Source organism: Oryzias latipes, chromosome 11 (genome assembly GCF_053564925.1).
Source record: "Oryzias latipes strain Hd-rR chromosome 11, Olatipes_Hd-rR_3.1".
NCBI lineage: Eukaryota > Metazoa > Chordata > Actinopteri > Beloniformes > Adrianichthyidae > Oryzias > Oryzias latipes.
In genome coordinates, this window is record NC_136247.1 from 10,140,132 (window position 1) to 10,164,621 (window position 24,490).

Consider the following 24,490-nt stretch of genomic DNA (forward strand, 5'->3'; position numbering starts at 1 on the left):
TCAGGGGTGCCCACATGAAGGAGGGATCCTCCCCCAGGACAGACAGGCGATTTACCAGAACTCTTAGAGAAGAATTAACTTATCTAAATCTACAACTACATATATATATATATATATATATATATATATATATATATATATATATATATATATATATAAAAGTCCAGCAGACGATCTTCAGCCGTGGTTGTGGGGACAGTCAAGGGCGCGAGTCGAGCCGGAGACAGGAACCACAGCCAGGTGTAGGAGCAGGAGCAGAGACGAGGTACACGGCCAGGTACAGAGCAGAGACGAGCCAGAGATGAGCCAGAGGCAGGATCCACAGCCAGGTGTAGGAGCGGGAGCAGAGACGAGGTAGACGGTCAGGAACTGGAGCACAGATGAGCCAACAGGAGTCTGGAAGCACTCCCACTCCCCAGGAGGGGAGAGGAAAAGAGGGACAATACATGAATCGCACTGTACCAAACAGAGGCATGGAGAACTAAATGATAAATTATGATCAAGAATAGAGGAGAGGAAGCGTAGAAGTAGAAAAGAAAAGAGGACAGAACCCCGGAGCACCATAGTTACCCCAGCTTCAACTTCTAGCAGCCTTTTAAAGGAAAAAGTTATTAAGTTTAATTTAAACAAATTAACATTAAGTTAAATAATCTCTAAATACTAACTAGTCTGACAATAAGCCTGTCCAAAGAGGAATGTTTTAAGTCTAGCTTTGAATGTACAAACTGAGTCGGCCTCTCTTACATGAGCCTAATAAAATAAATGGTAAAATATAAAAAGTATACAAGTAAAATTCTAGATTAAACATATATGTATATGATAAAGTGTCATAAAATACAAGACTAAAAATTCTAGATTAAGCAAATAAAATGATAAAATGATGTGATAAAACATCATAAAACATAAAAAGATTGAAGAATAAATATTTATGATAAAATATAATAAAATATGATATTTGATATATGATATAAATGTATTCATCAGGCAAGTAACTTGAAGAAAATGATTTTAGCATCTAAGTTTCTGGTAGTCTTTCAGCATATTCAGTTTTAGCTGTCAGCATTCATGTTTGTTCTCTGTAGGAAAGGCAGTTTTTCTAGTTTATCCTCACATAACCTTTCTTGGCATCTCTGCAAACCTAAAAAGTGTCATACCAAAAACAAAAGATTCATGAATTGTGTTTTTATATAGAAAAGGCAAAGAACCTGAATCCTTTTGTAGCTTCCATGGAAGAAAGACCCCCCGCTCATTGGAGGTGACCTTACACATCACCGTGAGGATGACACGGCTCGGCAGCTGATTCACTGTCAACATGACAGCTCAAGTGCTTTGATGGTGTCAAAGGAGACAAAATGATTCAGCAATCTAAAACCAGGAATCGTGCTGTCTTTAGACAAAGGGCCTCACCATTGAGAATCTGAAAAAAATTCATGCTTGTTTGTTTAAACTTTGATAACTTTCTGAGTTTCTTAATGCTGAAGCTTTACTTCATTGTTGTTTGAACAAAAGAATGACTTCTATTTGAATGTGCAGATCTGGCCTTTTTTTTAAATTAATTTAACACAAAATACCTTTTGGATTCTTCAATGATGAATTTCAGAAAGAAAATCTGTATCTTTTTATTATCATATATTTTATTAAAATTCTGGTGTCTTTGTCTTGAGATTTTCATGGCGAGTTGAGTGGGGACCTTGCGGATCACTGACGGAGCAAGGCTGGAGGTCGTGGCGTGGCTGGAGGTCTTGATGTTGTGGTGGCTTGAGGGATCTTGACGAGAGTTGGACCCAGGCAGGCACTTGGTGGATGTTGCTTGTCCTAGAGACAGGAAGGGTAACTTGAGTAACGGGTTCAGAGACAACGAGAGTTTCATGAACCAAACGAGGAACACATGAGACCAGGTACTTCACCATAGTTGGCAACAAACTGGCGATGACTACTAGACTAGGCCATCTGATATACTGCGGGGTTGATGACGGAAGTGCCGGCAGCTGGGTCCAATCAGTGGAAACAAAGGAAGGGGGGAGAGGACTCCCGGGGTTACCATGACAGTTGGTATACTTTTTATGTTTTATGACTCAACAATGTTTTAATTTGCTTTTATGCTTTTTATTCTTTTACGTTTTATGATTGTGCAATGTTTTGTTTTCCCTGTCTACTGCACTTTGGGCCTCCTTGGCTGGTGGTGGACGGTGTTTTATAAATAAATAAATAAATGATGATGATGATGATGATGATATCTCGTCCATCCATTTACCGAAACAGCTGAAACCCCTTCGGGATCACAGGACTGCTATCCCAGCCACTGGTTGGCGAAGATGGGGAACACCCTGGACAGGTCACCAATGTTCACAGGGCCAGAAAGAAAAGGAAGAAGAAGATGAGCAGAAACTAGAAATGATCAAACTACAGGAAATTCTAAACCAAATAATCATGTTTAATCTGCACATTTTTAGGCTAAAAACTAAATTTCTAGTGATGCACTTTGCCCTAACCTAATTATGTAAAAATTGTTTTCTATTTAAAAGAAATTAAATATATTTATTCAGACTTACATGATGATTTTCCAGCTGGAAGGAAAAGCCTGGATTACAAAAGGTCCCAGGACAGAACGTGATCATTGAAACTCAGGGTCATTCTTTGGTTTCTGTCACCTAAACACAACAGAGGGGATGAAGGCTCAACAGCGCGCTGATGGATGCAGGTGCTGGTTTCCAATAAAGCAGACTAATGGGGCAAATCATTTTCCGTACTCGTTTCTTTCATCTTTCACCCGATGTCTCTGGGATTTGCCTCATCACTTGCAACATTTGTCCTTCCAGAAATGAATCACTTCAAGCAGAAACGTTGGGCTTGTCGTTCATAAGATTAGACTGAAGTAAAAATATAATGTTTGAAACTGAGAAATAAGGAGTTAAAGGAAATAATCTTTTTCTTTGGAAGACGCTGTTAGAGGTTGGATCAATAAAGTTTTATTGGGTCACCTGACATGACCCTGTTTAATCAACCCTATCTATTGAACAAGATGATAGGGTGAAAAATGAATTATTTCAAAATAATTTCTTGGTTTCATATTTGAGACAAAAATCTGCAATTAATTTTAAAAACTGTGAAATTATGTTACAGATTCAAACTCTTAATCCACACGTCACAAAGATTACTTGAAGTTAAAAGATGCTGGAATATGAAAAGAATAAGCAAAATCAAAAGATCTGTGTCGTCATTTACATCCGGATTCACGATTTGAATAAAGTAATACACATAAATGCCATTTTAAGCTTTAATTTTCTTTTATATGTCCTCCACCATCAGAAAAATACCACAAGAACACAGTTTTCATTGAAGTGGGTCTCTTTCATTGGCCGAACCATTGGTGCCTGTTTAAAGTGGATCCTCAGTGATTTTTTTTCTTTTTAAATTAAGGATGTAAATTTTAATGTTATCTTCTCAGCTCATATGAAACAGAGATTCTTTTATACCCTAACCCTTGTGCTATCTTAGGCACTCTAACACTGGGAGTGGGGTCATCTAGACCCCAAAATCTTTTTTCTTCAATGATTTGTGATCTTCACTGGTGTCCATGGATAACACGAAATCCTCTTCTCCTTTATCCACCTTTGTCATGGTAGGGAGAACACGTCAATGTGAGGATTGGGTCATCTGGACCCCATAGGATAGCACAAGGGTTAAAGGACATTTGAGGCAAGTTGGTTCTTAGGTGTTGGACTCAAGTCTGACCTGCTCAGAAAAGCCTGTGTTTGTTTTGGCATTGATTCCAGAGCAAGAACTTCTTCATATAGTGTCAAGAATTTTATAAAGCAATTAGCACTTTGTTTTTGCTGCCGTCATCTCTGCTGGTTTTCTCATCAGTGACCACGTTTTTAAACATATGCTTAATTGGTAATTGGTGGAGTCACCTGCTCTGAGAAATTTCTCAGCCAGAAACCGTGAGTAAATAGCAAAAAGTGGCGTGTAAAGAGTGTATTAGGACACTTCACACTCAAACACAGTTGACACAAGAACTGCAGTGTTGTGGAAATAACTGGGTTCTTCTATATCATTTAATTGCGTCTCACTGGAAGGTCAGACGGTGCTGGAAATACAGTCACTGAGCATCAAGTCCCTCTTTGAGGAAAGTGGCTAAACAAGCTGGTCAGGAATAGAGTGGGAGGAGCCAGAGCAGCATCAGAATGGGTTGAGCCTCACCTACAGTAAAACCTGCATCCCTGACAGGCAGAGCAGAACAACCTGACAACTTCTAGTTTGTTGAAGATGTAGATGACTGAAGAAACGGATTATGATCGAGATGTGGAAAGTAGTGGGAGCTGCTGTCTGACCTCCATATGGTTAAACTAACAACTTCCTGAGTTTGTGGGGACTTTTTTAAGCATTTTGAGACCATGGGGGGGAAACGGGGATTTGTGTTTTTTGTCTGCCTGTTGGTGGTCATGTCCAGAAGTCTGAGTTCAGCCAATGAGGCCCCGGTCCATGACACCGCACAGAGCCCCAGTAATGCAACATCCAGCACTGGACACGAAACACCGGTCATCACCACGCTACCCATTGTATCCTGGAAGTGGTCCCACGTCTCCCAGCCATACCTGGTGGCGCTGTGGATCCTGGTCTGTTGGCTTTGCAAACTGGGTGAGTCTCAATTTCTGATGGGTCTTGACCTTTAGGGATCCTGAAGGCATCAGCACCTCCTAAATGACAGATAATTTTTGTGGCTTTTTTGAAGCAGCAGGTAACTGATTTAGTGATTTATTTTATTTTTCTTATTTAAAAAAAGCTTGTACAATTGCAGAAACTATCCAAGCAGCAGACAATTCAGACTTTCATTAGAAAGGGTAGGAACTGAGAGTCTTTATCTGAAGTGGGAAGACGTATTTCCCTTCTGGTTTCATTTGAAGGCTTCAGAGGTTTTTACATGAGAACTGTTCTGCGCTGTCTCTCAAATTAAAAGAGAAAATGGCAGCAACCCAGATCAAAAGTTGAATTTTTTGCTTGCTAAAAATGTTCAAAATTTGATTGATTCATTCAGACGCACTATAAGGGTAGTCTTAAAAAATCTTTTGAGGACATCAGGGTTTGCTCTGAAGTGGTGTATGTTCTCCACTGACCTGTATTCACGCTGACATAGTCTGCAGATGGGAAAAAACTAGACGAGCAAAGAGTGTAGGATTACAGACTGAGCTAGAAAGCAAAAATCTTGGAGCTCAAGTGAATGCATATTAGATTTCGAGGAGTGTTCTCCACGATTATTTTCATATAAAGGTCATTCTAAATCCAGAGATTTTCTTACTAAAACTTTAATGAGATCTTTCTCCTCAAGCAACAGTTCAAGTGTTATCAAATTCTTAAAAATAAAAAAATGATATATATATATATATATATATATAATGTACTAAATTTTAGAATATATGTAATATGTTCCTAAAATATGTATGTCTTAAAACCCATTTAAAGAAATGATCTATTAACTTATTTTAAATGTCAAAAAAATTCTATGATAGAATATTTTTAAAGGTAAAACTTTGAACTAAAACTAGTTAGATTAATTTGTGACAAAGACTAAAAATATACTTTACAACAACAACCTTTTTTATTACTATAAAATAATTTCATAAAAGCATAACAGTTGTTATTTTTATAGTTTCGTGTGAGTGAACCGTACCTGCAGCAGACAACAAAGCAACATAATCATTTTATTCTGCATAACTCTGGTGAAACATTTAGAAATGTTACAAACAATCAAAGCTGAAAGCAGTGATGAGAAAAGTGACATCCACAAACCCGATTAAAACAACAATACATCTCAGGGCCAACATCTCTCCCACCCACCTGTCGGAACCGACCCAGCTTCAGGAGTTCAGCAAATTTGAAGGGTTTTGAAAGACTGCCTGAAACAAGGGGTTAAACTAATGCCCCAAATACAAACAAAAGCCAGGTCAGGTGATGGATTCAGATGATGCAGGTCAGAAAAGTCCAGTCAGGTGAACTTGCCTGTAAGGAATGGCCAAGCAAGAATATGGATCCTCCTTCCAGGAGTAAACAAAGTAGGTTAATGGGGTGACACTCAAAGGTCCCCCCCCCCCACACACACACACCTCCTGCTGGTCAGATCAGTCAGGTGGGGTTTGTGAAGAGTTGATGTTAAGAGGTAAACTTAGCAGGGAGTGATCAACGACTCATCCTCTGGTGTTACTGGGGCAGCTCCTTTAAGCTAAGAAGAGGTTCAGAAGAAAAGAACCCGAACCAGCTGTTGTTGGCATCTTAAACAGGGTGTGATGGATAAAGGAAAAAAAAAGCGGAACTCAAATCCAACTGAACAGCAGAAACGCTCTTCAAGAGAGTTTTTTGACTGGGATGTTCTCTTCCTGTCTTCTAAATCAGTGTTTTTCAATCTTTTTGGGTCAAGGTAAACTTTTTCCTTGATAAAAATCACATGGTGCACCACCAACTAAAAATACAACAAAATAAAAGGAAGCTCTGAAGGGTCTGGAATAAGAATTAAATAAACACAAAGAAAACGATGATCCGTTATGCTTAATTCTGCTCAATGTGAAACCTGGGCACGTTTGGATGAACATAGAGGCGATATCCCTGCAATGATAAATGTTTTCCCCCAAATTCTTTAAAATTAGACAATTTCTCATGCCACACCTGACGATCTATTGGTTGAAAAATCCAGTTCTAAATACTCGACAAAATTCACAGACTTTCCTTTTCAGATTTTGTTTTTGTCTTTGTTTTCCTGTGATTCTAAAAGAAAATTGAAAGTCCTGAGGACAGAATTTGCTTTGAACATGACTCTAAGGTCTGGAGGGCAAATATGAAGCTCCTCCCCTTTAGTCCTCAGTTTAGCCCGAAGATGGTGAAGCATTCTAAATGTTATGGGGTGACACCAACAAGGGACATGAAAACTTGGGTCACAGCCGAACATTAAAGGACAATCTGACCTCCCCGAGTATCAGCCCAGCTGCCAAACTTGTGCTGCTGTCTTTACAAAACACTGGCAGTGGCCATTCCTGTATACACAACAGGTGTAAATGAGTCACAGCCATGTGGACAATGTAAATGAAGGGGCGTGCACGACATTGACATTTACTGGCATAAATATGGGACCACGCTCCACGTGATACAGGTGTTCCGCTCGGTTCCTTCTTCAGTCGTCCTGCAGAACCCCGGTCCGGGTCAGGGCAGCTTCATTTGGATGAGAATCTAGAATCGGCTAGGTAGCCTGGTTGGTAAGGTAGAGGGCTGTCATGCAGGAATCCAGGGTTCGATTAAATTGAATAAATAATGGTACTGGAGGCAATTACCATATCAATGGTGAGCAATTAACATCACCCAGTGGGGGCCCTTGGGCAAGACCCTTAATGCTACTGCCTCCCAAGCACGGTTCAGCTGCAGCTCACCGCTGCCCCAGGGGATGGATCAAATGCGGAGAAGAATTTCCGATTGTGGGATGAATAAAGTATCAATATTATTATTATTATTAATAATCTGACAGGTCACTAGAAAAAGTTGCAATTCTGTTTTCTGTTCAAATTCAAACTATTTTACTATTTTTAGAGGTGTGGAAATATGTAAAAATAAAAAAAATTGACATACCGGTATGTTTAAAGAAATCCAAAACCAAATTCTTTTTATTCTCATTGATGACCTGAAATACCTGGATTTTTACAGCAATTGACACTTTGAGCCACTAGATGTCATCGTTTGAGCCGTTCAGTGAACCTGCAGGGTCTGGTTTGAATTATGAAATATTTTGTAGTGTAATAAGTAAACCTTGATGTTCTGTAAAAACTTCCTGATGCAGCAGTTTCCCACTAAAGTGCATTCAAACAAATAATCTAAAGATTGATTTAGAAGTGAAAAGCAAACATTAAAATTACTATTAATAAAATTGCTACTTGTGCAGATAAGGTTGGGAACATTTATTTCAGCTTAAGAGTAAAAACAAGATTTTAGTGCCATTCTGGGATGAATCAGAAACCTTTTTAGGCGTTTTAAAGACACACACTGGTCTGCATTCATAGTTGACTTCATCTTCTATTGAGTGAATTACTATTTAGGCTGTCATTTACTTAAGTTATTGTGAACATTTAGAACTCTCATCCAGAATCGGTCTGGGTAGACCTGAAGGAAGAAGTTTGAACGCGATATTGTAGCTAAGAAGAACAGGAAATATCAAATTCTGCCATAATTGGGGGGGAAAACAAAACCTGCAAGCTTCAGATTAGACAAAGAGGAGTTGTCATCCAAAGAAAAGTGAAGGAAGATTTATTTTTAAGTTTGAAAAAAAATATCTTTATGGGTCAAATTATTTAAAAAAATATAAATATTTTAAGAACTATAGCAGAAAATTTGAATTCTGGATCAGAATAGGAGTAAAGCTTGGAAAAAAAGGTACATACATGAACTTTTCCTTTTAACTAACTAAGAAAGAAACAAGATTTCATTTTTAGTTTTTCCCGCAAACATATCTTTGATGACTGTTGTGAAGACAAAATAAAAAGTAATAAATAAAATTAGCTGTTATCTGCAGATTTGTAGTTTAATGACTTGCAGTGACTTTGATCCATATTATTCCAAATGGAATTGAAACAAAGAATATTCTGAAAATAAAGATTGTTGTATTTAAAAAAAATACTTTAATAAAACCTTTTAATGGAAAGCAGATTTAACACTGACTTTTTTTTTCTGATTTACCGTATTTGTTGACAATTGAGTTATAAATTACACACTTTTTATTAGTTTAAAAAACAAAGACCAGGTTAAAAATAACAGTCTGAACCTCCACCCAATAAAATGAAATCTGAGCACTAACATTCAGAAACTGTCCTTTTACCATCCTGAACTGAGAGATGCCTCTTTGTGGTATTTTACACAAAGGAATGTCAGATCCTGCAAGGATGCCAAAGAAAATGACGAAAGATTAATAAAAGAAAGTCCTTCAGGGAATTTAATTTAAGTATTCTTCTCTTTTCACAAAGATCTCCTTTATTCTGGTTCTGGCAGAAGGAAATAAAGTTAAAAAAATATCAAAGGTTCCGGATACCTCTAGGAACAAAAATTGATTTACAAGGCTAATGACTTAGTATAAGATAAGCATAACCTCATTTCCTTAATCATTTGACCTAAAGCAAATTTGAGGTAAAAAAAAAAAACTCAGGTAAAAGCTAAGGTGTGAACCTACTGGTTCCCATCTATTTTGTCGTTTGTGCCTGAAGTCACAGATGACACGTTTCACTGAGCACAGTTTCATTTTTCTGATCTGCGTACTAACAAGAACAGCAGCTCTGCTGAACCTCTTTGTTCACAGAGAAGTCGACCTCCAGCACAGAGCTGCTGACGTCATCAAGCAACTCACACCTTCTGAGCGGGATTCATTAGGTCAACCGTTATGAGAATGGTTGATTTACAGTTTCAGAAGGACGTGAACTTTGTCAGGCTCAGGGTCGGCTCACTTTCCAGCTTTATTAGAGCACACATGAGCTGATACTCCAACCACTGACAGATTAAAGTTTCTGCATGGGATCCAGTTATCAGACCATGATTGATCGGTTTCCTGGTTTGTAGAGGAAATCAATCAAAATCTGAATCATTTAAAGCTGAGACACCAGATCAAATAAGGACATGAAGTTAACCTGATGCGTTCTTTTTTAATTTATGGCTGGACCTTCATGAAGTGAGAGAAAAATATCTTCAATTCAGCCTCTCACAGACAGAAGTCCTGATCTTCTGCAAATCTTCTTACAGCACAGCTTCACCATCAACGTCGGATATTCTTGAATCATCTAACAACTCCTAAAGATATGTTGGTTCATCACCAACGGCAAGTTTAGCAACTGATCCTGAAGATGATCATGTCCCAACACGTTACACATCTCAGCTCTGCATGGCTTTCGGTGGTTCCACTCTCTGAAGTGGTGCGTGTTCTCCACTGACCTGTTTTCACGCTGACACAGTCTGCACATGGGGAATAACTAGACGAGCAAAAAAAGTAGGATTACAGACTGAGCTCTCCTCTCAGCGAGTTCATATTAGATTTTGAATGTGTTCTTCACAATTATTTTCATGTAAAGGTCCTTTTAAATTCAGAGATTTTCTTACTCAATATTAAATGAGACCTTTTTCCTCAAACAACAGGTCAGGTTTTCTAAAATTCTTAAAAGATATCTATTTTATATCCACTATATTTTACATCTATACATATATATGATATGTTTATATGTATATAAAAATACTTTCTCAAAATATTTATGTCTTATAGAGCATTTGGAGAAATAATTTATTGATTTTAAATGTACTAAAAATTCTATGAACATAAGTGTTTTTTCAGAATATTTTTAAAGATAAAACTTTGAACAAAAACTCTTCTCTTATTTACTTACATACAGGTCTTCTGAGCATTACCTTTGAGGGAATTCCCTCATCCAGATGTAGAGCACATGGTCTCTGCAGCAGAGAAACTCCAGCATGGAGGGAATGAAGCTTTGCAGCCTGGCTGCTCCAAAGCAGCATTAAGAAAATGATAAAACTGAGACATTCTGAAGCTTTTTCATAACCCTAACAACAGTATCTAATCTTCAACTTTCCTTGGTTGAGACAGTTTTCTTTTTACCCTTGAATGTAACTTTGAGCTTGTTTTGTGCCTCATTTGTGAACCTTCTTGAAAAAAAAAACACTGCCAAAGGACTAAAATGAACATTTTAACTTTGCTCTTGAATTTTTGCTGCATTTATTGTCTGCAAAGGCGACAAGCCCCACACATGCATGATATATCATTCAGCGAGTTAAAGGCATGAAGCCACAAAACTGTTTGCAAAGACTAATTTTAAACTGATCATGGTACAAAGGTAATGAGTAACATGAAAGGGACTAATAAAAGCTAAAAGCAGGTCATTTGGTAAAATAGATGAGTCATTCTAAAGCAAATGTGGCTGCTCTTCTTTCTCCAGCAATGAACCAAAACTCATGACTAAGGAAGCAATACAATCTATAATAAGTATCGATAACACCATATAGAGGGGCAAAGATACATTTTCTTGGGGGGCCTGGGTGCATCATAACAGCTTGTAACTTTTAAAACTTAGTTTTCTTGCTCGCCCAAACCAAGAGGACCATCAGAGGAATCAACTGGTGTGTATGAAACCAGAATCAAGCAGATAAAAGTGAACGCTGTCAAATATTTGGAAACGAAAGATTGTGTGATGACTGTAGACTGCAAAAACAATGGATGAATTGACGTGTGACGTAACCCATAGAAAATGCCTAACCTCTGGCTCTCGTGAAATGAGGCAAAATCCTTTACCATTCCTTTCAGATACGGGCACTGGCACATTGAAACCAGTCGACAGTCTCAATCATCTCTCATGTCTTCACATTCAGTATCAGATGATTGATTCTTTGAACTCAGTATTTCTGTACATTATTGGACTCTGATTTATGCTGAAAGTCTGGGGGTTACCTGGTAAAAAAAAGTACGGTCACCTTTGGTACTCCTGTGCTGCTGACCTTCATCCAGGCGATTGTGGAGCAATTCATTTGTGCTTTTTGGTGTTTATTTTACAGTAGAAAATTCAGAATCACGGTCAGTCAGTTGTTTTTTTTCCAAGAGACAGAGTTTGTTGCAGCAGATGTATGAAGAACTTGTTTGCTTTAGCCTTAGTCACTTGCACCCACACTCTTGTTGACCTGTTGGGTGCTACACAAACTACACTCTGATTATCCACCGTCCTAATTTCTAAAAGTCATGCAACTCAAGGAGCACTCACTTTTCCCATGAAAAGCATTCAAAAGTCATTTTGCACTGTCCACAGAGTAAAAAAGGAAAAAGAAAAATCTGTACGACACCGATGCGTCCCACCTACTTCACCCTTACCCTCTATGTGTTGTTTAAGTAGGTTGCACTGGTGATTAAATCACCTAAATAAAATACTGTGCAAAAATGACCAAAAACAATTAAAAGTTTAAAAAGGGATTTACTAAATCGTAATCTAAAAAAAGTCGCAACAGGTAAAAAAATAAGACATAAAATTTTGATTAAAAAAATAAAATAAAAAGTCCAAAGCCGCCCCCCAAAGGTCCACCGTTGAAATGGAGGGGGAAAACCAGAGTCTGTGAGGAACACAAACAAAACGCAGAAACTTCAGGGTGTTGTACTGACGTCAGCCACACGCATCAAGGCAAATCAGGAGAGCAGACTTTCCTTTATTCACCGATTGTCAGGCCTTCAGGTCCCGCATGCAGCTTTCCATTCAGCCATAGCGTTCCTCCACACGGTCGACGCCCCCGTCTCACAAGGCTCCCGCTGCGTCAAGCTGGCGATCAGCTGATCCGCCCTGCCTTCGCTCTCACCCTGCCTTCGCTCTCACCCTGCCTTCGCTCTCACCCTGCCTTCGCTCTCACCCTGCCTTCGCTCTCACCCTGCCTTCGCTCTCACCCTGCCTTCGCTCTCACCCGGAGTTTTCTTCCTTACGGCACGCTTCAGTTGCTCGCATCTGCCTCAGGTGCTTGTTTGTTTCACTCTGGGGCAACTGCTCAGAGTTCCATATAAGCAGTGGCTAGGAGTTCTGCCCAATGAGGTCCAGGTGTGTGCAATCAGGTCCATGATCCAATCAATTAAACCGCATGCAACAAAACAGCACAACACACAAAACCACCCAACACCAAAAAGAAATACCACGGATCAGCACAAATCACCCACATACCGGTCCACCTTTGACAAATATTCACCACGACCGGTCGCCAGAAGCAAGACTATCGAAACAAATATGAACTTTTTCGCGCCCTCTATAAGGACTCACCGTGTGGTCTTCAACCACGATATTTTGTGTGCCCCACCTGCGGGCTCCAAACAGATTGGCCGTTTATTGCCTGCAGACAGCCCGTATCCACCCGTAAGGCCAGTTGTGACTCAGGCTTTCTACTTAGCTGGACTTGTATGAGTCTTTTAATTTGTATTATTTAATTCTCTTCAGGTTGTAAGAGAGATTTTCTTCACGTAAGACACAGTTTGAGCCAAAAATAGAGTTTCGTCATTTGACATTGCCGTTTATGTCAAAGTTAACACGGCTTGTAAACAATTTTATTGAAAGAAGCTGGAATTTTGCTACCATCACTCTGCCAGAACAGTGGTTCAAACCTTAGTTAACTGATAAGTGAGATCAAACTCTGTTATAACAATAAATACACTGTAAGGGGTGGTCAGAGTGAGCCGGCGTGGAGTCAGCAAGCAGCACGATGAAGAAACATTAACTTTGACAGAACCAGTGGTTCCGCTCCCACAGTTCAAACAGGCTGTGTTTTTACAAGTGAACATTTTAACCAGACTCTGAACATCTATCAGGTGAAGGCACGCACTAAAACATTTAACCTTCATCACCGTTGCTTTAGTTTTTTTTTTTTTCAAATTATGTAGCCTTGTAGTCACAGCCTCCTGGCTGTAGGGAGTCCTTTCAACATCCACACCCACTCCCTAGAGGTGGTCAATTTTTCGTCTTTGTGTGCAGCACGTGGAGGAAGTTTTTGCAAAGTCAGAGTCCAAGCACCCTGCAGGAAGTTCTGAAATGCTGGGAAGCAAGCTGAGATGAACCTATTAATCCATGTTTACAGCTGTACCAAAAGGGTTTGCCAGACCTCAGGTCCTGAAGATGCAGTAGTTTCTGACTGAATGGGGTCCCAAAGGGACAGCTGCAAACCTCTGAGAAACCAGCAGCTTAGATCTGCACGGAGCAGCAGCCGCAAACAAGTACAGATTAAAAAAAGTAAAAGCCTATGGTTGAAGGTTCTACAGTATGAACCAAACTGGTGGAGTTTAACCGCCTGGTCCATAAACTACAGACAGAAGTTTGTTTAGAGAATGTTCTCTTCTCGTGCACGGGGAGGGAAGTATTCTAATCTATATTGAGAAATGGGAGCGTCAATCATTACTGAGACACGCAGCCTTTGGAAACTCTCCAAATGTTTTTATTCAACACCCATCAAATGACCTCTGCTCCATCACCCTTCCCGATATAGGCTCACACACTTACAGGGATGTCATAACAGACCTGAGTCAAAGTACCGGAAAACAAACACAAAGTGTGAACTCCAACGTGACTGAGTAACCACAAAGTTCCGTGGTCCAGCCTCTCCCACCTCAGGCAGGACCCGTACACCTATATAAGACTGAGTCCAGCTTCCAGACAGGTCTGGAGTCTGCAGACTTCACACTGAGAGAGGCATCAGGATGCAAAGACCCAGAAAGTTCTAAAAACGTGATAGAAGGCCAGGTATAGGTAGACAAACCATAGAAAAACACAAGACAGACAAATAAAGGAGTGACCGTCCAGCCTCGTGCAGAACATCGCAGATCGATACATTATCACTCACTGATGGGGCTCCACAGACATGCAGGCCTCTGGCTGCTGGGGTCAGCCATGCTCCTCTGCTGCGTGTCGCCGCTGAAGGCAGAACTAAAAAACTCTCAGCATGAATCTCATTCCAACTCCAACATCACAGGAATTTCCATCGTCACCTTAAAGTGGGAGCATGTGAAGGCGCCCTATCTGGTGGCAGTGTGGATACTGGTGTGCTTTTTGTGCAAGCTCGGTACGTATATCATGATTGTGCTGCAGGTGTGTTTGCAAGGTTCAAGGTTGTGACCGTCTGGAGTTTTTTTTTTCTGAAAGATTTAAGTGTTTCCTCACAAAAAAAAAAAGAGAATGAGTCCATGCACTAATGAAATATCAGCATTTATGACCAGATCTGTAAGCTTTAGAAACATCATGAAAAGCTTGAAAACTTTGAGTAAGTCCAAATCTGGACAGCTCTCAGAAGGATTTTCAACAATTTTTATTAAGAAAAATGTTTTGATGTTGCTGGGATTGCTGAAACAAACAGTTGCTTCTTCTGAGCTTTTTTTCTGCCTGACTGCTGGGTTCTGAGGTCATCAAAGTTCTTAAGCACTAAATGAGTTAATTTTTTACATTAAATTGCAAAATCTATAATATTTTGTGCTATTTACTATCCAAGCTTCTTTTTTGTTAATGAATACAAATCCTATCTGAAATGCAAGCTCTTTACTGTCATAGAATGCATACTCAAATTCCCAATTTTGTTTAATAATATCCTGTAAATGTCCACGCTGTGAGACAGACAAAGCAGATAAAGCGGTTAGAGCAATACATTAAATTCTAAGAAATCTGTTTTTACACATCAGATCAGCTCAGTAGACAACTCCTACTGTCAGATATTCAAGTTCTTGGAAATGTTTGTCTCTTAGATGTTGAAATCCTGTTCAGTCATTGTGAATCTTTGAGAGGTGGCACATTCTGGGGGTGCTGCAGACACTTGCGTGCAAACACAGCTGTGCACCTCCGACAGCTCAGGTCCGTTTCTCCAACTAAAATGAAATTAGAGTGGTTTTGTTTTCTGCCTGTGTTCCTTGCATCCATTTAGGACAAACTTACTCACAGCAAAAATAATAAAAAATAATAATTATAATTCTAGAAATTGAGTCTTGTTCTCTGTCCAAAGGTTTTTTTTTTTTTATCTGGAACATCTTAAAAACCATGGATTAGAAATATTTTTTATTCTAATGCAAGAAATATTTACCTGGTACCTCGTCAGTGTTATCAACTTTTCAGCTCCTCAACAAAACCAAACACTAAAATGTGTTGTTCTAAAATCTTACATTTTCTCTGTTTATGGGTCTCAAAAAATAGTGAAGCAAAATCTTGGTTAAAAAAGATACCTCCTAGACTGCCCCCCCCCCCCCCAAAAAAAAAAAGTATTCAGGAACGCTTAATGTATTTTTAGAGGGTCATTAAACCTCACAAAGGGGTCCCCTTCATATATAAGAAAGTTCTCCTCTGTTTAGAAGCTGGGGAGACTTTTCAACTACCGGTACATGAAAAAAAAGTCTGACTTATCAAAGAGTAAATCAGTGCTCCTGCATGCAACACCTTGGTTGAGTGCGTTTACATATTATATAGGCTTTATGGACACTTCAATGGGCCGGGAGGCTTGCACCAGAAGTCTTAAGTTATGCTCAGAGCTTTCGTTTGTCCTTCCTTGCTGGTTAATCATACGCTCTGCTCAAAGTGACGCTTTCTCAAACCAGCTGTCGATCATTTGCACACCAACGTCTCTTTGTGAGTTTTACTTTTATGCTTTAGTTACAGTTTGTGCTCAGAAGTCACAGCCCATGTTAAAAGTTTTAAATTTTGGGGTAACATTAAAATCAGAGCGCCTTATTTTTAGTCTAACAAGGTTTTCTTGGTTTGTCTTTTCCTCAACCAGTCATTGAGGCCAACCACCATGTGACCAGCATCATCCCAGAGAGCGCCTTGCTCATCTGTGCCGGCTTCATCCTGGGGGGTATAATCTGGGGAGCAGACCATCAACAGACCTTCAGTCTCACTCCAGTAGTCTTCTTCTATTACCTGTTGCCTTCAATCATCGTGGACTCGGGTTACCACATGCCCAACAAGCTCTTCTTCAGCAATTTGGGGGCCATCCTGGTTCACGCCATCATTGGGACCTGTTGGAACGCTGCCACCTTAGGGCTTTCACTGTGGGGGTGTCAAAAAGGAGGAGCCATGGGTAAAAGAGGCATTTCCCTTTCATTTAAATCACTATGTCCATGAGATGTTCAGGCATATGGGTTGCCTACAAATATGTATTTACTTGGTCAATTAAAGTTGTGTCTTCACTTTCCTTCCTCGTTTGTTCGCTGCAGGGGATCTGGACATCGGTCTGCTGCAGTACCTGCTGTTTGGCAGCCTGATTGCGGCTGTGGACCCCGTCGCCGTCCTCGCTGTGTTTGAGCAAGTCCACGTCAATGATGTACTCTTCATCCTGGTGTTTGGAGAGTCGCTGCTCAACGATGGAGTTACAGTGGTTAGTATTGCTTAACCAAGTACAATTTCTAAAATTTATTGTGGTTTTTGGACATTCAAAACCATCTGTTAAAGGGTCAAAATCTGAACTATAAACAGGGTTTCTGCTTTCAGTAATCTTATAATCATGAAAGTGAACCAGATGAAGGAGTGGAAGTTTCCACTGGATTCTACCTTTTTAAAGTAGTCTTATAATGTGTTCGTTTGAATGAGACAGGAAGACTAAAGGAAATTAACTGAAATTAAAATCACCTTTTTCAGCATTGAGCCAAACGTTTCCCCACTGGGCAGATGATCCTGAAACATTCTGTTAGACATCCTACAAAATCATTGATTGTATAAGAGAACTCGACTGAGTGACCCCTCCCCACTGGCGTTCCAAACAGGAAGAACCCGCTGGTTGCAAGAAGTCAAAATTCCATAGACTTCTAAGTAAGGGTTAATGGCCGACGAAGTGTGCATTATGACTTTTTAACGCACGCCGTGGAAGCCTGAACCGTCCTACGCAAAGTGGAGTGCGTTAATTTCTGATAACACACTTTGAAGGCCAATAACCCACTTATACCATGGTCGCTTTCAAAAGAAATAAATATGAAGTAGTTTTTAGCCAATTAATTCTTGTTTTTTTTCGATTTGGATCTCTTTTTCACGAAAAGCGGACTATTTGTTAGGTGGTGCGGCACGTTGTCACGATAATGTAACAAGGCGCCGCACCACCGCTGCAGTCAAGATTCTGCGATATAAAGAAATATATATAAGCTGATCGTCCTGATGGGTTAAATAAAGCATTAGTTCAGAGAGAAAGTTCAGGTCTTACTGCTTACTGCGGGTTAATGGCCTTCAAAGTGTGTTATCAGAAATTAACGCAAGGCAACCCTCCTCCGCTTTGCGTCGGACGGTTCAGGCTTCCACGGCGTGCGTTAAAAAGTGATAATGTACACTTTGTCGGCCATTAATTCTTACTTATCGCACACCCAGCAGCCAATCAGAATCGAGCATTCACCCGGACCATGGTAGAATAAGAAATAAACAGCTAGTACTCATATTTGTTAGAATCCTTGATCTGTTACCTTTAAATATCATGTTCTTGATCATTCTACTTTTTTTTTCTGTACTGCAAGTTATTCAAGTTATAAACTGACCAATAGATGCCCCCGGTAGAAGTAGGTAGTCTCACATTGAAAATTCAAAGCCTTTAATTGACAGATTCACCCGAGCCCGCTTCCAAGTGGTTGGTGTGTGGACTTCCATCAAGCTCACTACTGATTGCCAAGAATGGTGGTCAAAGAAACAATGACTTTGATCGGCTCAGACCAACTGCTTACTGGCATCATCTGACTCCGACATTCCAACCACTGTATCTTGAAAAAATGTTGACTGAATTTGGTTGGTAGGAGCCGGAAGCAAGTCATTTTCTGTGGGTGACGTCACACTCACTCTGTTCAGTTCTCATTTACAGTCAATGAGTAAAAGAGAGTTAGCCATCCAGCTCCCTTTTTTTTAACAAACATTTACCTAAATGATAACTTTTGTTTAAACTATGTTTGAGCAAAAGCTGAATTGTATCAGAATAGAGTTCAGAAGGGCGTGAGCGTCCTACAGGTGATCAAGGTTAATTTGTTTAACCAGATCATTTAAGTCTTAACAAGATGTTTTTATAGAAGTTATGTGTATAAAATCACGCCAGCAAACTGGAGTGACCGATTCAAGAGTCCCTTTTGGTTTCTGTGGGATCAAAGTTCTGCTCATCAGAGTCGGGTTGGCCTCTCAGGAACTGCTCTTAACTTGTTTCAGTCGTATCTAACAGAATTACATTTTTTGGTAAGATTGGATACTCGGTCCTCAAGAATCCACAAAATAAGTTGTGGGGTTCCCCAAGGGTCAATTTTGGGTCCAATACTTTTTAATTTATATATGTTGCCTCTTGAGGATGTCATCAGGTAACACGATGTTGACTTTCACAGCTATGCTGATGATACACAGCTTTACATCGCCGTGTCTCCTGATGACCTTGAACCTATAAACACTCTTTTAACCCTTGTGCTATCTTTGATGACCCCACCCTTACATTTACGTGTTCTCCCTACCATGACAAACGTGGATAAAGGTGGAAAGATTTCATGTAATCCATGGACACCAGTGAAGATGACAAATCATTAAAGAAAAAAGATTCAGCGCACTGTCTAGTGGGTCTAGATGACCCAACTCCCAATGTTAAAGTGCCTAGGATAGCACAAGGGTTACTCTGCATTTTAGATATAAAGTTGTGGATGGCAGAAAACTTCCTTCAGCTCAACCAGGACAAAACTGAAGTTTTAATCATTGGTCCTGAAGACGAGAGAGAGAGAATTTTGCCCAAAATTAGGAATTTTAAACCTTCTCAATTTGTGAGAAACCTGGGCGTACTTTTTGACTGAGCTGAGTTTTATTTCTCACATGTCTCAAACTGCCCAAAAAGACGTTAAATTGGAATTTCTGGAGGTTTTGAGAAATTGTGAAAGGAAAACTTTCTTCCCTGGAGATAAAGCCAATTTCACCTCATGTAATTTACGCTGAATATCTCTGAAACTGAGACATTTACTTGTTCAATTGTCTTTTAGGTGCTCTTTAACGTATTTGATGCATTTGTAACCCTGGGAGGAGCCCAGATCGACGCTGTGGAGATCATTAAAGGAATAAGTGAGACATTTATCATTCTTCATTAAAAAAATGCTCTTGTGATGTCACAACTCAAGACTAGACTACAGTAAAATGGTTCAGTTGGAGAACTTGAAAGAAACCGTTTCATTTTTTCTTCTTCTGTTACAGTTTCATTTTTCGTGGTTGCCTTTGGTGGTTCCCTCTTGGGTATGGTGTTTGGCATACTGATGTGCTTTTTGACCAGATGCACCAAAAACATCGAGATAATCGAGCCTGGCTTCATCTTTGTGGTGGGATACCTGTCCTACCTGACAGCTGAGATGCTCTCCCTTTCTGCCATCCTTTCGTACGTATCACATTTGAAAAACAGCTTTTTTACTGCATAACATCATCCAGCAAGCGTGGACCAAACACCACACTCACCAATGCCTGTGTCAGGGAGATTATGACCTGTCACACAAATTTACTGGACACTGTGTGACCTCCTACCCATCTGTGATCAAAGGGTCCAAACTGACAGGCTCAAAAGTTGCAGATATCTGGGTAGTTGTTGGCTACCAGGGGCATCAAAAAGCAAACATATTTCAAATTAGGCCCAGATGAACTGATTTGTTCTGAACTCCATGTGTGTCTCTTGTGCAGGTGTGTGTTCTGTGGTGTGTGCTGTCAGAAGTACATCAATGCAAACATGAATGAGAACTCAGTCAAAACCGTTAAATACGTCATGAAGGTTTTGGCCAACGGCTCGGAGACCATGATCTTCGTTTTCCTCGGAATCTCTGCCATCGATAAGACCATCTGGGTGTGGAACACGGGTTTCATCCTGCTCACGCTGCTCTTCATCTTTGTGTACAGATTCATTGGTGAGATGCTGCCAGTGCTAGTGGAAATGGATTTGTCACCAAACAGACTGTTTGAATGTGTGTCTGTGTTCTCCAGGTGTTTTTCTCCTCACTTGGCCCCTGAACAGGTACAGGCTGGTTCCTCTGGAGTTCATCGATCAGCTCATCATGGGCTTTGGCGGCCTGCGAGGGGCTGTGGCATATGGCCTGGCGGTGATGATGGATGAGAAAAAGATAAAAGAGAAGAACCTGATGGTCAGCACGACTCTCATTGTGGTCTTCTTCACCGTCATCATACAGGTGAGAGCTCATAAGTTCAATGGTGTTATGGTGAGAAACAATGCTGCAAGTGATTATAAATTAAAAACTTCACAGAAACCTGATCACTTCATACACAAGTTCTAAAGGTCAATGTAAAATATTAGAGCACCTGGGGTTTGACCTCTGGGGCCTAAATCTGAGGATAAAGGTTATCTTAGAGACTCAAGTCCACATGTGACACTCATACTGTTGTGACATAAATCTACAATTCCAATACACCAGATGGCAGTAAGGGCTATTTTGTTGTAGCTGGAGCTTATATAACATAGTAAAAAGTTGTTTGAAGCCGTAAGTATTTATTTCATGTTTTCCCCCATATGTCTCATCTGGGTATTAGCTTTCCAATTTGTTTTAATTTCGCTAATTAAAAAAATTGAATGATAAACCTTAATTTCCCACGAAAATCTAAAAGTTTTGTACGCTAGGCTGTTACTGGGTTTATTATTGACTTTTTACCATGGGAGCTAATGAAAAATTGCTCCCCTCAGACATCTGCCTCCAAAGGACTTTCGAAGAACTGCAACATTTGCTACTTTCTGATTTGCTTAAAATGCAGGGAGATACCATTAGTGCTCATCACAACAGTCTTGATGTTCTGTATTGTTACAAACCTAAAATAAAGTTCATGGAAATGGCAGCTACTATCACCTAAAGGTCATTCTGGCATGTGCTGGTGGAACTCTGAGCCTGAAACCTTTGTTGTTTCCTAATTACACAAACAAAGAAAATAATTTGTGTCAAATGCTTGTACAGTTGTTATAAACTCGTAGCTGTTTTGACCTCTAAAAGGTGGGTGCCCTCTTCATGAAAGGGTTTATAACCTTCTGTTATGTGTCTCTCTGTTCATTACAGGGAATTCTCATGAAACCAGTGGTCACGTGGCTGAAAGTGAAGAGAGCTACACTTCATGACCTCACACTCATTGAGAAAGTGCAGAACCGGGTAAAGATCGCATCTTTCTCCAGATCCAACGTTCCTGTTCAACAGTTTTCTGTTCTCACTCAGCCTCTCTGTCCTGCTGCAGGTCTTTGACCACATGCTGGTCGCTGTCGAAGACATCTCCGGACAAATTGGACACAATTATTTTAGAGACAAGTAAGTTTGGACTGGAGATGTTTCAAAGCTTTCACACAGCCTCATTGAAGTTGCAGTAACTATTTCTTTAATCTTCAGGTGGAAGAACTTTGAGGAGAAGTGGATGATGTGGATGTTGATGAAACCTTCAGCCAGAAAGACGCAAGACCACGTCTTCAGCGTCTTCCATCAGCTGAACTTGAAGGATGCAGTTGAATATGTTACTGAGGTGAGAGTGGAGGCATGTTTCACTCTGGGGAGCGCAGGAGGGGGATGAGTCTACGGGAGCTGACGGAGGTTGTGTGCTTTCAGGGCGAGCGCAGTGGCTCTTTGGAGTTCATTCGGAACGACAGCGTCCTCATTGATTTCAAGAAAAAGCTTGGTGATGACATGTTGGATGCCATGCCTGATGTCACTGCTGACACGTCGTTTGATCAAGGCATCATGTTGCCCTTCAGGTAAGCGGACAGTTGGTCAGAGGAGTGAATGGAGAGGATGACTATTGAACTTAGGAGTCTTCAGTATTGGTTTTTGCATTCAAGCAAATGGGCACATGCATGACAATAATGCCTAAAAAAAGGGAAGACCCCCCCCCCCCCCCCTTGTACCCTGGGGAGTCACAAGCCTTCACATTTGGACTGAACCTGGAGTTGGTGCTGAATGTTCTCCCTGCAGGAGAGACCCAGTGCCCTCTGTGAGTCTGGAAATGCACGAGCAGACTATGAACGGATTAAGAGAGATGGAAGACCTGAACTCCCACCACCTGCTGCAGGAGCACCTCTACAAAGGCAGGAAGCAGGTGAGGCCACTCTCTAGAGAGGGGGTGATGGCACGCAGCAGGTGCTGAAGCAGTTCTGAGGCTTCCTCTGTGTTTCAGCACCGACACAGGTTTAGCCGCAACCATCTCAGTATCAACACCGACGAAGACGAAGTGCAGGAGATCTTCCAGAGGACCATGAGGAAACGTCTGGAGTCTTTCAAATCTGCAAAGATGGGCATGGCCCTGCCCAAAACCATTTCAAAACACACAAAGAAGGAGCAGCAGAAGGTTAGAGCATGGCTCTTCCTCCTCATTTTTTCTCCTATCATGCTGCATTCACACAGTGCATTCTTGAATGTGCATCACATGTCCGTTCCCGGGCGTTCAGAGTGGACAAGCAGGGAGGAGCAATTTTTTCTTTTGCTACTGTTTACTAGCACACGTCCGCCACCTACAGTTGGAAGAGGCTAGGTTCCCAAAAATAGTTGTAGAAACTTGCATAACTACGTAGTGACACAAAGCTTGAAACGCGCATATATGCGCATTAACAGACTTTTTATTAAAGGTGATATTAAAGTGTAAACGTAGCTTTAGACTTTATACTCAGATTAGGGTTTGCTATAAGGTCCCGTGACTGCTTTCCTCCTGGCTGACAGGAGGAATGTGGTTTCTGAAGAAAATGTTTTCTGTTTGAATGGCATGGATGAGTTTTTGTGACCTTCTTCTTGCAGACGCCGAATGGAAAGAACAGAATCTCTGTAGATGAAGGTATGGGCCTCCCACTCATTCAACTAATAGAAATAATCAAAACAGACATTTGTTTTCTATTAAAATAAACTTAGTAAAACTGGGGAATGATTCTGGAAGTCTTTTGAATCTTCTATTTTGTATAATGACATTTCTTTATTCATACAAAGTAGGGTGGAATTCCTCTATTTTCTAAAGCCATACCATTTTTATTGACAGGCTCACAGTTTCGATGAAATATGTATTTAATTTTTCTATTTTCATTTCATGCTTTGAACTGGATAATTGGGAAACTTTAATTGATGAAATGATTAATTCTTACAAGAAATAATGTTAAAATTGATTTCAAATAAAAAAAATAGATTGATATTTTTGATGCATCATTGTTTCATTTTTAAAGCTACAGTATAAATTGTTGTGACTGAACTTTCCTCTTGGCTCCAAACGTTGGTTCAGCTTTTCTCAGACTCTGATTCTTTTTCTCCAGATTACGAGTTCTCAGAGGCGGACAGTGCGTCTGGCTATGACCCCTCCTTCACCTACAGGGCCGGAGGTAATGCAGACCCAAGCAGGCTTCAACATGACCTCTGCAACCCTCGGGAGTCATGGCAACACCCCCTCACTTCCTGTCTCTGTTGCAGGTGGGATTGAGAACCCGGCCTTCATGGCAGACTTGGATCCTGTAGTGCCGCTGCAGATCCCCCCCTGGCTGGCAGAGGCAGAGCTGGACAGTGGCGGCGTGGCTCCATCGCAACGGGCCCAGACGAGGCCCCCACTAACAGCAGGTGACCTGCGGCGCCTGGCCCCCCTCCGCATCAGCACCCAGTCGACTGACTCCTTCATGATGGCAGACATCCCTGACGCTGAGCAGCGCCGGGACAGCTTTGACCTGCCTCCACCCCCTCCTCCTCCCCCTAAAGATGGATATCATCAGTAGCTGGACACATAAACTATACCCCCCCCCCCCCCCCCCCCCCCCGGTTTTGTAACCAAGAATTATCTGTATGTCTGTAATTGCTGTTGAGTGTCCGATTGCTCTGTATTTATTCATGCCGCTTTGCTGCTTTTGGAAATAAAGGAGGAGTTTTGACCTCTGTGGAGTCACTTATTTATTGGACGCAGCTGAAGAACATGTGTCCTTCACTCCTCTGAATGTTAACCACGTCTCTGCACCTGCAGTCAGGACCGAGGTTGAAGATTTACCAACCAAAGAAAAC

At 40.7% G+C, this 24,490-nt stretch overlaps 1 protein-coding gene and 1 long non-coding RNA gene across 3 annotated transcripts; one reads left to right on the forward strand and one right to left on the reverse strand.

The window, feature by feature from the left end:
• Positions 1-1,679: 1,679 nt before the first annotated feature.
• Positions 1,680-10,510, reverse strand: LOC110015931 (uncharacterized). Its single transcript, XR_002874162.2, has 4 exons — positions 10,420-10,510; positions 2,553-2,651; positions 2,255-2,327; positions 1,680-1,815 (listed from the first exon to the last, which is right to left on the reverse strand). It is a non-coding gene; the product is annotated as an uncharacterized LOC110015931 (long non-coding RNA).
• LOC100529178 (sodium/hydrogen exchanger 3) lies at positions 4,218-24,367 on the forward strand. 2 transcript variants are annotated; one of them, XM_023960019.2, is made up of 16 exons: positions 4,218-4,641; positions 16,291-16,593; positions 16,730-16,890; positions 19,490-19,568; positions 19,698-19,875; positions 20,172-20,392; positions 20,469-20,671; positions 21,545-21,634; positions 21,717-21,787; positions 21,866-21,995; positions 22,079-22,224; positions 22,442-22,565; positions 22,644-22,814; positions 23,258-23,294; positions 23,761-23,826; positions 23,915-24,367. In XM_023960019.2, the coding sequence occupies exons 1-16, from the start codon at positions 4,398-4,400 to the stop codon at positions 24,208-24,210; spliced, it is 2,520 nt and encodes an 839-aa protein (XP_023815787.1). In that variant the 5' UTR covers positions 4,218-4,397; the 3' UTR covers positions 24,211-24,367. The 2 variants fall into 2 exon arrangements, with proteins under 2 accessions (XP_023815787.1, XP_023815788.1); XM_023960020.2 differs by lacking the exon at positions 4,218-4,641 and adding an exon at positions 14,200-14,598.
• Positions 24,368-24,490: the final 123 nt, after the last annotated feature.

Coding starts and splice junctions, on each gene's coding strand:
- LOC100529178 (XM_023960019.2), top strand. CDS start 4,398: ATGGGGGGGAAACGGGGATTTGTGTTTTTTGTCTGCCTGTTGGTGGTC. Junction 20,393..20,468: donor CTTTGTGTACAGATTCATTG/GTGAGATGCTGC, acceptor TGTGTTCTCCAG/GTGTTTTTCTCCTCACTTGG. Junction 20,672..21,544: donor TCTTCACCGTCATCATACAG/GTGAGAGCTCAT, acceptor TGTTCATTACAG/GGAATTCTCATGAAACCAGT.